Raw genomic sequence first — 13,649 nt, forward strand, 5'->3', positions numbered from 1 at the left:
GCTAATTTAAATTTTATAGCTAAAAAATAATTCTAATTAATTAAATTAATAACCAACACTAATTAATTTATTTTTTTATCATTTTTTATCAATAATTTTTTTTCTTTTAGGCTTTCTCAATAATGAGTCTCATCAAAATCATTTTTTCACACTCTTATTTTATTCATGCTATCATAATAGCAATCCTTAAAACTAAATTGAATCCTCTGAGTTAATATAATTATAAATTTAAAAAAGTAATATAATAATAGATTATATATAACATAGCCACAACTTATTGGAATAAAAAAAACAAAAGATAGGAGCAATTATTTCATGTTACGACTTAGGGTCCGTTTAGATCAGCGATTGGAAAAGTAGCTTATTGAAAAAGTAGCTTATGGAGAAGTGAAATTGGGTAAGAGCTAAATTGGATAAGCTGAATTGTGTTTGGATTAGAGTTCAGAAAAGCTAGTTTGCAAAAGTGATCTTGGTAAAAGAGTGTTTGGATTATGGTTGAGTAAAAATAAGTTTGGTTGTAAAATGAACAAAATAAATATGAGTTTTAGTAAATAATGAAACATGATTAAAAAAATGATTTCACTTAATATAATGAAATTAAAATAATTTAATATGAAGAAGTTAAATTTAATGAATGAATTAAATTTTAAAAATTTAGAGAAATCATAAACAAATTTGTAAATATAAAGTGGAACGTAATAAAAAAATAATTTTATATAATACAATAAATTTAAATTAATTTAATATGAAAAAATGAAATTGAATGAGTAAATTAAATTTTCAAATATTAGAGAAATTATAAAAAATTATTGTATTTTGTTGACTAGGCAAACTTTTGACAAAAAATCATCCATGTGGCATCTGAGTGACTTACATGACAATACGTGTTTTATTGATTTTCTCCCCAAACAAAAATTCATCGCATGATATGGAGAAAAACTTTTCTAAAAGATCTTGACTTTTAACAGTTTAACTTCATCATTGAACTGCTGGTCAAAAAACTTAATCACGGAACTGGGAGAAAAAATACAATCGACCCCCAAACCATGATCAACGCCCTGAATCATGAAAAGGAGTTTGCTCTTAAGCTCGCAAGGCAGACGCGACGGAGCTTCTGGCAAGGAGGCGACAGAGCTAGTCCAACGACAGAGACGGGTCATGGGTTTAGTGAGCTCTGGTCGAAAAAAAGAGAGTGAACAATAAGAAGATAATGAAAGGAGTGAGAGAATAATGGGAGGAGAATAAGAGCTTATCTGATTCAATAAGCTACAAAAATCAGCTTGGGCCAGATCGTGCGTTCAGTAGCTTAAATTCCATAATCTACTTTTTTTTCCAAGCCCAACCAAACAGGAGCTTAACACCAATCGGACTTATGCTGATTTTAAGCTACTTATAAGCTCCTTAGAAGCCCAGCCAAACGGACCCTTAATATATTTATGTCGCTGGCTACATGTTGACACGTGTTCGGCCTGTGGGACTCTGGTATCATTTTTCGTACGTAATTTTTTATTTGCTCATTATTCACGAAGCCCGAAAGAAAAGGGGAAAATGACAATAAAATACCACCTGAATTCCAAAAAGACAAATAAGGGACCTGAATAAGCAAAATGACATATAGGGGACTGGGTACCAATCTGGAATTCAGATTTTTGGCCAAAAGACCAAAATGCCCTGTCTGAAAGTGAGAGAAAGGAGAGAGGAAGAAAGCGACGCAGTGAGAGAAAGGAGAGAGGAAGACCGACGGTGATGAAATGCGGGAAGAAGGAAAGAAGAATGTTGGAAATGCTATTATCTTACTCCTTCGCATCACCATTCTGTAGAGATTGTTGATTTGGTGGGTTTTGGTTGTGGGAAAGAGGATTTGTAGTGAGAGAGGGAGTGAACCTGCGGGGAAGATGAAGTGGAAATCAGAAAACAATGACAAGCAATTACGTTACGTAACTCCTGTCATATGCCTGCTGGTTTTTGGTAAATCCCACTACGTGAATGGTAAATCCCACTATGTGAATGGTAAATTTTACTATACATGTAGTTAATTATGAATTTTACAAAATACATATTGTGATTTACAACTTTTGTAGTGAAAGTGACTACTTTGTTAATGGGTTTTGCAACCTGCTTTCAGGAGATAAATAACTTGTTTGTAAAAACTAATAAAATTTCACGCTAAATTTGACAAAACGTATAGTGGGATTTACAACTTCCGTAGTAAAAATGACCACTTATTCAATGGGTTTTGTAACTTATTTTCAGGAGATGGGCAGCTTGTTTCTAAAAACTAATAAAATTTTATACTAAATTTGACAAAACACATAGTGAGATTTACAACTTTCGTAGTGAAAATGATCACTTCTTCAATGGGTTTTGTAACATGTTTTCAAGGGATTGACAACTTGTTTCTAAAAACCAATAAAATTCTATGCTGAATTTTACAAAACATAGAGTAATATTTACAACTTTTGTAGTGAAAATTACCACTTCTTAAATGAATTTTGCAACTTCTTTTCAGGGGATGAGCAACTTGTTTCTAAAAATCAATAAAATTTCACGCTGAATTTGACAAAACACATAGTGAGATTTACAACTTTCATAATGAAAATGATCACTTCTTCAATGGGTTTTGCAACATGTTTTCAAGGGATTGGCAACTTGTTTATAAAAACCAATAAAATTATATGTTGAATTTTACAAAACATGTAGTGAGATTTACAACTTTCTTAGTGAAAATAATCACTTCTTAAATGGGTTTTGCAACCTCTTTTTAGGGGATGAGCAACTTGTTTCTAAAAATCAATAAAATTTCACATTGAATTTTACAAAACACACAGTGAGATTTACAACTTTTATAGTGAAAATGACTACTTCTTAAATGGCTTTTGTAACTGTTTTCAGGAGATAGGTAACTTGTTTCTAAAAACCAATAAAATTTCACGTTGAATTTTATAAAACATATGCTGGGATTTACAACTTTTGTGATAAAAGTGACCGCTTTGTTAATAGATTTTGCAATATATTTTCGGGGGATGAGTAACTTACTTTTCACCACCAATAAAATTTCACGCTGAATTTTACAAAACACATAATGGGATTTACAACTTTTATAGTGAAAGTGACCACTTCTTCAATGGGTTTTGTAAACCTGTTTTCACCGGAAGAGCAACTTGTAAGCATAAATAAATCATTCAGTGAACGTGCACCTGAAGTACATCACAATAAACATTGAACTATTAAGTTTCATAATTAACTACATGTATATTAAAATTTACCATTCACGGAATGGGATTTACCATTCACGGAATGGGATTTACCAAAAACCAGCAAACATATGACAGCAATTACATTACGTAATTGCTTGCGACTATTTTCTGATTTCTGCTTCATCATTCACCAAATACTGAATATGAACCCTCAAATGCAATAATCCTGTTCCTATTTCACCATGAAACAGCCACAAAAATGAATAATCCAAATCCCGCCATCAACTTCTACTCACTCATGAATAATTCAAATACTTCAGCGACCTCTTCGACGACGACAATTTCAGGGGTACAAGTTATTTCAGACAGGGCAATGTATTTTAGCGATGGTAACCAAATTCAGCGATGGCAATCTACTCCTACGACGACGGCAACGTGATTTCGAAAAATCCTTTTTGGTGACTGCAGGAACTTGGATTTAGTTTCGTAGAAGGAAATCAGTTTCTCCCTTTCTCTATCGCATGAATACACTGCTCAATGTTCAGAGACAATCAGGGCAATTCGGTCTTTTGGCCGAAAATCTATATTCCAAATTGGTACCCAGTGCCCTATTTGTCATTTTGCTTATTCAGGTCCCTTATTTGTCTTTTTGGAATTCAGGTGGTATTTTATTGTCATTTTCCCAAAGAAAAGGGTCTTATCAATTAAAAAGTAACAAGAGTTAACATGAATGAATCTTGATTATTTTATAAAATTAGGAGAAAATTATAGAATGTGGTTTTAGAGAATATAGGAGTTTAGGTAGGAATATCGTAATATTTTTAAATTTATATTTTAATATTCAATCCTTCTAAATAATTACAGTTTTTAACTTAATAATTACAGAAATCCCCATCCTCCGGTTGCAAGGGAGGCACTATATCCCCAGAAAGCTATCATTATTCATTAAACACTCCTAACGCTGCCCATTCCATGCTTGTCTAAACCATCGAATGATGAGAGGAAAAAAATTAAATGTCTAGAAGAAGAAATTGAAACACTGAACCAATGTTTTAAAAGCCGGACCGGAAGTCGAGCCGGAAAGAGCAACGGGTCATGGTTCAACCGGTTCAAACGGTTGGACCGTTCGGTCGAACCGGTAAGATAATAATTAAATTAAAAATAGTTATATAGTATATATATAATATGATAAATATAATTAGCATAATTTATAGTAAAATTATGTTTACTATATATGTTTTAACAAAATAAAATTCCTTAAGTCCTTAGCAATCTAACACTACATGACTCCTAAGTACTCAATATAATGCACTAAGACAAATGACTTCATGACTTGTCAAATATTGGAGGATCTTGATTAAGCCAAGCATGAGTCTCCAAAAAGGCATCTGGGTCTGCAGCCTCTGCACTGTGACTATCAATGTCTTGTTGAGAAAATGATCCCAAATCAACACCTGCTCCAACTCCAGTGTCAAAGCATCTATCCTCAACTTGAGCCTCATTGCCTCTCTCTTCATAATTATCTTTATAAAATAGTTTGCAACAATCATATTATTGAAATTAGTCAAATGTAAAATATAAATTAAAAAAATAGAAAGATTAAAAAACATCTAACCTTCTTCATTGATGAAAACATTTGGCATTGGTAGTGTTGTATCATCATAAATGATGTCTTCTTCGATCTCATCAGCACGAAATGTTGAAAGTGGAGGAGAATCAACTTCTTCAGTTATCCAATATTCAATCTTATCAATACTTTCATAATCAATAGGATCAAAAGTTTTGTTCTTGTTAACAACTCTGAAAAACAAATGACAATAACATAGTATTAGCATTAATTTAATCAATTGTTTGGAAAATATAAATTCAAGTAGAGTCTAAAAGTTAGAAAAATATACCTATTCCTCAAACAAAAATTGTAATGAACAAAGACAAGATCATTCAGCCTTTTATGCTCCAACCTGTTCCTTTTCTTAGAGTGTATTCTTTCAAAGACACTCCAATTCCTTTCACAACCTGATGAAGATGCAGTTTGGCTTAATAATTGAATAGCCAACTTTTTCACATTTGGACAACTACCTCCAAAATATCGCCACCATTCATCTGTCATATCAAAAATAAAACATCATCAAATGATTAAGTCACAGGCTTAATACCTAAGAATCAAGAATCATGACTCATCAAACTATCATCAAACATTAAAATATAAAACTTTACCAGGTCGCATTGATTTTGCAGATTCAAGGGCCAAAGGATGACTAAAGCTACCACTTCTATTTTGGTACTGTGTGCCTTCTTGCAAAAACTTGGTCTTATTGGAAGCTACTTTTCTATTTATAACTGTAAGATATCTATTCATAACCTCTGGCTTTTGAGAAAAGTTAGCCTGGTCATAAAGAAAAGCAGGATTTAAGACATAAGCTGCTGTGTGAAGATCTTGACGAAGCTGTGTATCCCACCTTCTCTTAATAATTCTTGTATAAGGCTTGTATAAAGTTTTTTTGTTCATGAAAGTACTCTTGATAGCTTTCCTTGCCCTATACATACCCTCATAGATATATCCAAGTGAAGGCCTATCATCAGAATCAACTATTCTCAACAACCGAACAAGTGGTTTCACAACTTCAACAATAATCTTACAATCATTCCAGAACTTGTTATCTAATATAATCAATGTTACATCTTTGGCTCTCTGATCTCTACAGTATCTGGAATCTAAAAATGCCTTGCTAGTTACCAGGGCTTGTAAATCATGCTTGTGATCAAGAAGACTTTTTAATGCAATAAATGTGGTAGCAAACTGTGTAGGTCCTGGACGGATGATTTCTTTCCAACCTTCTCTTTTTCTTAGCCAGGCAAGCAAAAATGCATGATTGTAAATGAATTTTGAAACCTTTGAAGCTCTTGATGCCAAACTAGTAACAAGAGCCATTTTGCCAATGTCCGCTAAAATCAAATTTAAGCAATGGGCAGCACATGGAGACCAATATATAGAAGGATGCTTGTCAGTTAATAACCTCCCAGCAGCTTTATAATTAGCTGCATTATCGGTTACCAAATGAACCACATTATCCACACCAACAAATGTAACCATTTCCAAGAATAAGTTACAAAGAGTTTGAGCATCCTTCACAATATCTGAGGCATCAACAGACTTAATGAACACAATCCCTCTAGGACAGTAAACAAGAAAATTAATCAATTGCCTATTTCTTTGATCTTGCCAACCATCAGCCATTATTGTGCAACCAGTTTCTGCCCAAAAGCCTCTACACTCATCAACTAACAATTGAACCTCCTTTTTCATATCTTGTAGTAATTTGGTTCTAAAAGCATGATAAGATGGCCCTTTATAACCAGGTCCAATAGCTGCAATAGCATCTATCATAGGCTGGAAGTAAGGAGAATTAACAGCATTAATTGGAATACAACAATCATAGAGCCACCTAGCCATAGCTAAGTCTGCTCTATGCACAGCTTCCTTACCTGCAAACGCACTTCTAATTCCCGGTTGTGCACCTGGACTTGTCCTTGGGGCAAAGAATTTGTCTATTGGTGCAGATGGCTTTCTTTTCATAGCTTGAGATGGTCTTAAGGCAGAAGTTTGAATATTTTGCTGAGAAGAAGTTGGAGTAGGAGTTTGAATCTGTGTCGGAGGAACCTCTTGCAAATTTGGAGCATCCCCTTCAAATGGTGTGACACTAGGACCATAGGGATTGTCCTCCTCATATATATCTTGTTTCTTACCTTTCTTCTCTTCAATTTCTTTCAAATTTTCTCCCAACCGAAAGCGAACATCACCCGGAACTTTTTTACAACTTATTATATCTCCTTTTATTCCCGCAAGATGCTGTTTCATTCTATGTATCCCTCCACCTCCAAATTCCTTTGCACAATACAAACATCTCAAGCGAGGTTTGCCACTTGAGTTTTTGCTAGCTACTTGAACACAATGTTCCCATGCAGGATCAGCCTTCGATCTCACAGATTGTGTAGATGGAGCACTACCAGATACTTCTTGTGGTTGGGATGACATCTTCTAATTTCTACAATACAAGAAATACACAATAGTATCAATTAATTATAACTAGTAAACATATCTAGAGAGCATGTTAATTAAGAAAAGGATTTTGAATTTAAGCACTCAATTATTTAAACAATTAATTATAGTTCATGGAAATATAATTATAATTTATGGATCATATAAGAGTGTAGGACTATAACTAATACTTAGTTTTTTTTTTGGTCAAATTAGATCCCCCACGGCCCCACTTACCCACTAGCCTTCTTTAAATAAATATAACCCATCAGGCATCATCAAGGCATCAAGATCAAGCTTCTTTAAGTTAAAAAATAAATAATCAATCCTCATTAGATCCCCCACAGCCCCATATTCGAATGGTTTGGTCAAATTAGATCCCCCACGGCCCCACTTACCCACTAGCCTTCTTTAAATAAATATAACCCATCAGGCATCATCAAGGCATCAAGATCAAGCTTCTTTAAGTTAAAAGAATAAATAATCAATCCTCATTAGATCCCCCACAGCCCCATATTCGATTGGATAACTAAAATATTAAGTCCCTGTCTCTTTGACTCTGTGCACATAGCTAGGTCCCACACTCCCACGGTTTATTTTTATAACTAAAATCCTCCTGGTTACATGCAAATGGAAACATATATATGTAAATCATTATCCTCCCACGGTATATGACAGTTACACTTCTGAATTGTTTTATCATATTCTTCAGTACATTCAACCTGTATTAAACGCATATTTAGGAGACAGATCACGATGTAGCTGAAGTAAACACAAGTTGGTCAGCTCGCTGCGAAGAAAAATGGATCCTAACATGGATTCCTCGGTCACAGCTCAGAGCTCACTCAACACACATATATATAAGCTTATACATCGGTCAAAATCAAATAGTTACAGGCTTACAGCTTATTCAATATATATATATAAGCATTAAACGCTATCTTCTCCATCAGCACTACTGGTAGTCGGCTCTGGTTTTGGCAAAATAAACAGAGCATAGGTTCATTGAAATTTGAAACAGCCGATTACCGATACAATGAGCAGATGACTTACCTATTTAGAATCCAATGAGCAGAGAATGATTTACCTGTTTAGAATCCAAGAGATTTGAATTGTGATGACTTCAAATTTATGATCACCTCTGCCTTCAAGCCTCCACTTCTCTGACTTCAGTTTTTCGGTCCAGCTCCTTCAAAGCGAGAACGTGCGGACGCTGAATCAGAAATAACCTGATCGTGAATGCTAGTGGACGATGGCGCGTATGAACAGAGCACGACGGAGCACGGTGGAGGACGACGGAGGAAGACGGAGCACGGTGGGGACTTAGGGCACTCAAACTCACAAAGTCGGTCTCGCCACTCTCGCGTTCGACGGAAAGGCCAGCCAAGCAAAAAGTCAGAATTCAGAAAAGCCAAACAGGGGTCGTTTGTTTTTTTTTTTTAATGTAATATATGGACTTTTGGCAGTTTTTGGGCCTTTTTTTTTATTTTATTATGATGACATTCAGCCAGTCTGGTTTTTACAAATCCGGAACGGCTTCCGGCCCAACAACGGCTTCTGGCCCAACAGCGGATAAAAGGCGGTCCAACACGGATGAACCACTCAGGCGGCCCAAACCCTCTGTCCGAGCCGTTGTGTGGACCGGGCGATGGTCGGACCGGTCGGACCGTCCGGTCCGGTCCGGTTCTTAAAACCTTGCACTGAACACAAAAATTTGTGTTGTTGGGCAGTGGGCATCAAAAAGCAAGGAAAAAGAAATGAAAAGGGTATGAGAATAAGATTGAATGGAATGAAAAAGCAGATGCGTTGGGAGGCGGAAAACTAGTTCGATCCACAAACCAAATTATATCTCCATCTTTAAAAGAAAACTGAACTCTATATTTATTTTAGATCGGTAGGTCGCATAAAGCTGCAAACATATGGCACAGAATATTTTGGGAATGAGGAGAGATACTTTTTAAAAGTATTTTTTCACAAATTGAGATAAATTTCTTTACATATTTATTTCATATACAGTAAAATCACTTCTAGAACCATAGTTTGGTTCTATTCAAACATTCCCTTAGTCATTTACCATTCAAGATACAATCTCTAAAGGACATCAAGCATTACAGGAACAAACTAATATGAACTATTATAGATTCTTTTCCAGCAAAACAACTTAAAGCAAATATACAATGTGATAATCAAGATTTAGTATCAAAGCTCTTCAGTGTAGTCATTTTCAACTGGCACAAGACTTTCCACATAGTTCAAAACAGGATAACCGATGCCACATTTGTGGATAACAACTATCTTAAATTCGTTAGTAGTTAGATTGACCAAAACAACATTTTTTCCATCATTTGCACTAATTCGTCTAAACGCCACTATATCAAGATAGCAGACTAAATTATTCCTCCAAATAGTCCTTGGAACTAACCAACAAGGGTGGCTGATGCTATATTTCTTAGTCCAATCCCATCTTTCGTCAGATGTACCCGTTTCCTCCTCCATTACCCACAAATCAATCAAAGAAGATTCAAAGTCAATGGTATAGTGAGAAAGTATAGCAAGTTTATTCTCATAAACAGTAAGCCTGGAGAGAAGTAAATCTATTGGTTTAAGAAATGAAATAGGTGATGGTATCAACGTAAACACTTCTAGTGCCAAGTTATATGAGACTAACAAATGAACTCTGCTCTCTCCATTTGGCTTAAATCCAAACCAGAAGATGTTTCCATTAGCAACAATACTGCTACACCAAATAGATACACCATCAAAGGTACCACATTCTACTTTCTTCCATAGCCCAGTCTTTACTGAATAAACTTCCCCTTGCCAGTCCTGCGCATTAGAAGCACTAATTCTTAAAATCTTGTAATCATTAACAATTGAACAGAATCCAAATCCCAACTTGTAATACTTATCCTCAAAACAATTAGCAGCTTTAGCCACCACTCTGACCCGCCTCATTGCTGGATTCCACAATAAGATGGGATGAGATGAACAACTGAGTCTGACACAGAGCAAGCCATTGCTGGAATCGACGATCGTAGCATCCCGCAGGAGATCAATCAGACTTGCACTATGAACTTCAAGGAGTTGCATCTCAGTATCGAGCAAATATAATTGCAAAATATCAGTTGGGGAAAGGCCGTCGACAAGAATAGAAGGGTTTTGATGGGTGGAGTGGTGGAGGTGTTCTTCGATGAAAGATGGTAACTTTAAGAGATATTTCCAATCTTTGCAGACACATTGCAATCGAATTAGGTGTTTTACCGGGAGTCGTTTGAGAATGTTTCTGATGATTTCTGGGGGAAGATATGGGTCGTCGCCTTCCATTATTATCTGCTTCATAGCTCTCGCCTGATTAGAACACATCTCTCAGAGGTATTGCTGCGTAATTAACTGGACTTTCAGCTGCATTGTTAGGTATTTTGAAGTTAATTGATTTTCCGGCTCATATGAATAACAGGAAAAACTGGTCGAAAACTAAACAGACTAAGGTATATGATTAAATAAATACGTAGAACCATTTTTTAAATTGCTTTAAATTTAATTTTTAATTAAATTCCATATTAATCCGAAATCAGGGCCGAAAATTACTAATGTAAAATCATAAAAATGATTTTAGCTTCAAATGTCATTTATTAATTAATTTAAGTGTCTTGAGTCCTTACTGTATGAGAAGTTAAATAACCGACACTTAAATACGATTAGGTTATAGCCTAAAAGAATCCCGAATACATATGCATTATAACATGCACTCTATTTCATATCTATATCAATCTTTTGTTAAATTAATCCTATCATTATTTTCTAACAATAATCAAGTAGAAAAATCAATGAAAAAATTAAGAAAGATGTTTAGAGTATTTTATGAAAAAAAAATGTCTCGTTACTAATTTAACTAATATTATTAATATATTCAAATTAGTTAATTAGATCTTGTATTTAGGATTAGACAAGTATATTATATTATGTACTACTCCAATACTTAATATAAGACTAAGCTGAGTAAGAGATTAAGGAAGCTAGATAATTTATATTTATATTTATTATTTTTTTCAAACCAATTTATCAAACTTGTAAGCTAATATATAATCTAATAATTCATATAAGTATTTCAAAACAAAATCATATAATATATGCTATAGATAAGTTATTATTTAGCTTTACTAATATCACCAGATTAATCGATTAAGTCTTATATATTAAAGATATGATGTAGTATTATATAATAGTCACATGATATAATAATAATAATTTAAAAACTTGACTGAGTCAAATTAATGTGGGACGTGTTCTAATATGATATCTTTGCTAATTTCGGCTTAGTTGATTCTGGGTTTAAATATCAGGTTGATTGGCGGCTGGAGAATCCGTTAGTAGTGTGATTGGACACGTGTCACCAATTGGGACGTTGGATACTCTACTTTAGACCTGGGAAAACGGGTTGGCGGTGCGGATACGGGTCAGCCCGCCTAATTTTTTTTAAAAATTTATTATATTAGTATGAGTTAAGCCTAGTTTGAAATGTTGAAATTAAGCTCTGAGTTTTAAACTTGAGTAATAGATTCTAATAAGAAAAACATGAGAATTAATTTATAATTTTAGAAGATATTTAAGAAAAACTAACATATATATTTTTTATAAATAATTAATTTAACTAGTTCTTTTATCCAAATTAATTAAGTAAATCTTTTATGTGTGTGTGTGTATGACTATATGAGAATCACATGTTCATCTAATCTCATGAAGCCGTGTATAGTAACGACAAATAGATATAAAAATAAAAAATGGACGGTGCTCTTCATATAACCATACACATATATATGAAGTGCTTAATTAATTATATATATAATGATATGAATGAGGTAATATCCATATAAAATTTGAGGGTTAAAATCATCTAACTATATTATATAATGTATTAAAAATAAGAAAAAGTATATAAAAAAAAACGAGCTAGTGCGTGACGGAGCGGATCAAAAGCGGTGTGGGCTAGAGTAGCCCGCACCGTGGCGGGCTGGCAAAACGCCAACCCGAGCCCGCAGGCCCAACCCGTATTACCAGCTCTGCTCTACTTTTGCAGTTATATAGAATACAGATATAGATGTATAGATGGATAGGATATAGCATATTGAACCGCATTCTTTAGGAGCATTTTGATATTTGACATTGTATTGATACTACCTCTAATCCTTAATATAAGATCTTATTGACTTCTATTTTGATCTTAAATATATGACCTCAATTTACTTTTTCTCTCATATTTATATATATTTTAAAATAGTCTTTCTAACAATAATAATTCTAGTAAATACACTTGATTAGTAAAGATATTTTAGAAAAAAGAACATCTATTTATTACAAATGACTAATTTAACTTCTTTTTTTAATTTCCTTAAATTAGTCAATTGGTTCTTATAACTAGAATATGAAGTAATACTGTCTTTGTCATTATTTTTCAATACACGAGGCCATGAAAAGAAAGCCAGGGGAGGAAAGACCGATACAAATCTTCAATTAAAAAATCCCTACACTTTGATGATGGAGACTTTGAAATAATAGACATGACTAGCAAATCAGTCAATACATTTAGTTGTTTCCTCAAAAGCAAAGTTAAAAGTGACGAACAAATTATACATGATCAAATCTTTCATATATCTCATAATTCTAGTAAGAGGTTAAGTGCCGCCAATGAATCATTATATAAACGTTCACTTTTGTGGGATTCTAATCCCAACATAATTGAAAACCTTTTGAAATACTCATGAATTCAAAATCGCATTTGATTTGGCAACCACTTCTTCTACAAAATTCTTTTTTTTTTTTTTCAGTTATCATTTTCATCTCATGTAATATCTTCACATGGAGCTATTCCATCGTTGACGTATATTCATTTTATTTAAGGTTAATTAATCTGTAAGTCCTTATAGTTTCAACCAGTTTTGAATCACGTCCCTATAGTCTTTTTTTCCTTTTTATCAAGTCCTTATAAGTTTACCTTATTTTTAATTAAGTCCCTGAATTTTTTATTCTTTATTTTATAAATTCTAATAGTACTGTTCCATAAACATAAAATAGTAAATATTATTTAATATTAGTTTATAAACAATAATATTCTAAAAATAATGAATTATTATAATAATTTTATTTTTTTCAACAAAAAATTAATTGTTCCAAAAAAAATTCCCAAATTAATTATTTATATTACTTATTTTTATTATATAATTATTAATTTAATTTAATTATTAATATTTTATATTTCAGTATTAATCTATTTAATTAAGTTTATATTTAATTAATAAATAAAAATTTAAACTACATGGACCTTATTAAAAATTTAATGAAATTATAGGGACTTAATTAAAAGAAAAATAAATACAAGGATCTAATTAAAAACAGGTAAAAGTACAAAGACCTGA

General features: G+C 33.2%; 2 protein-coding genes across 2 annotated transcripts; both read right to left on the reverse strand.

Annotated features, from left to right (window-relative positions):
* Nucleotides 1-4,523: 4,523 nt before the first annotated feature.
* Nucleotides 4,524-7,233, reverse strand: LOC114741275 (uncharacterized). The gene is made up of 4 exons (XM_028929529.1): nucleotides 5,415-7,233; nucleotides 5,096-5,300; nucleotides 4,813-4,997; nucleotides 4,524-4,720 (listed from the first exon to the last, which is right to left on the reverse strand). Exons 1-4 carry the CDS (start codon nucleotides 7,231-7,233, stop codon nucleotides 4,524-4,526), a joined length of 2,406 nt encoding a protein of 801 aa, XP_028785362.1.
* Nucleotides 7,234-9,435: 2,202 nt separating this feature from the next.
* Nucleotides 9,436-10,326, reverse strand: LOC114741276 (putative F-box protein At3g17480). The gene has a single exon (XM_028929530.1). It carries the CDS (start codon nucleotides 10,324-10,326, stop codon nucleotides 9,436-9,438), a length of 891 nt encoding a protein of 296 aa, XP_028785363.1.
* Between the last annotated feature and the right edge of the window lie 3,323 nt (nucleotides 10,327-13,649).

Source organism: Neltuma alba, unplaced genomic scaffold (genome assembly GCF_004799145.2).
Source record: "Neltuma alba isolate B1F8T4 unplaced genomic scaffold, ASM479914v2 tig00003342_pilon, whole genome shotgun sequence".
Lineage (NCBI taxonomy): Eukaryota > Viridiplantae > Streptophyta > Magnoliopsida > Fabales > Fabaceae > Neltuma > Neltuma alba.

What these genes read in the sequence shown, in the direction of transcription:
- LOC114741275 (XM_028929529.1), bottom strand. Translation starts at nt 7,233, where the DNA reads ATGTCATCCCAACCACAAGAAGTATCTGGTAGTGCTCCATCTACACAA. An exon ending in TGCAAAATCAATGCGACCTG is followed by an intron (nt 5,301 to 5,414) that starts GTAAAGTTTTAT and finishes TTGATATGACAG; the next exon opens with ATGAATGGTGGCGATATTTT. An exon ending in AATTTTTGTTTGAGGAATAG is followed by an intron (nt 4,998 to 5,095) that starts GTATATTTTTCT and finishes TTTGTTTTTCAG; the next exon opens with AGTTGTTAACAAGAACAAAA.
- LOC114741276 (XM_028929530.1), bottom strand. Translation starts at nt 10,326, where the DNA reads ATGCAACTCCTTGAAGTTCATAGTGCAAGTCTGATTGATCTCCTGCGG.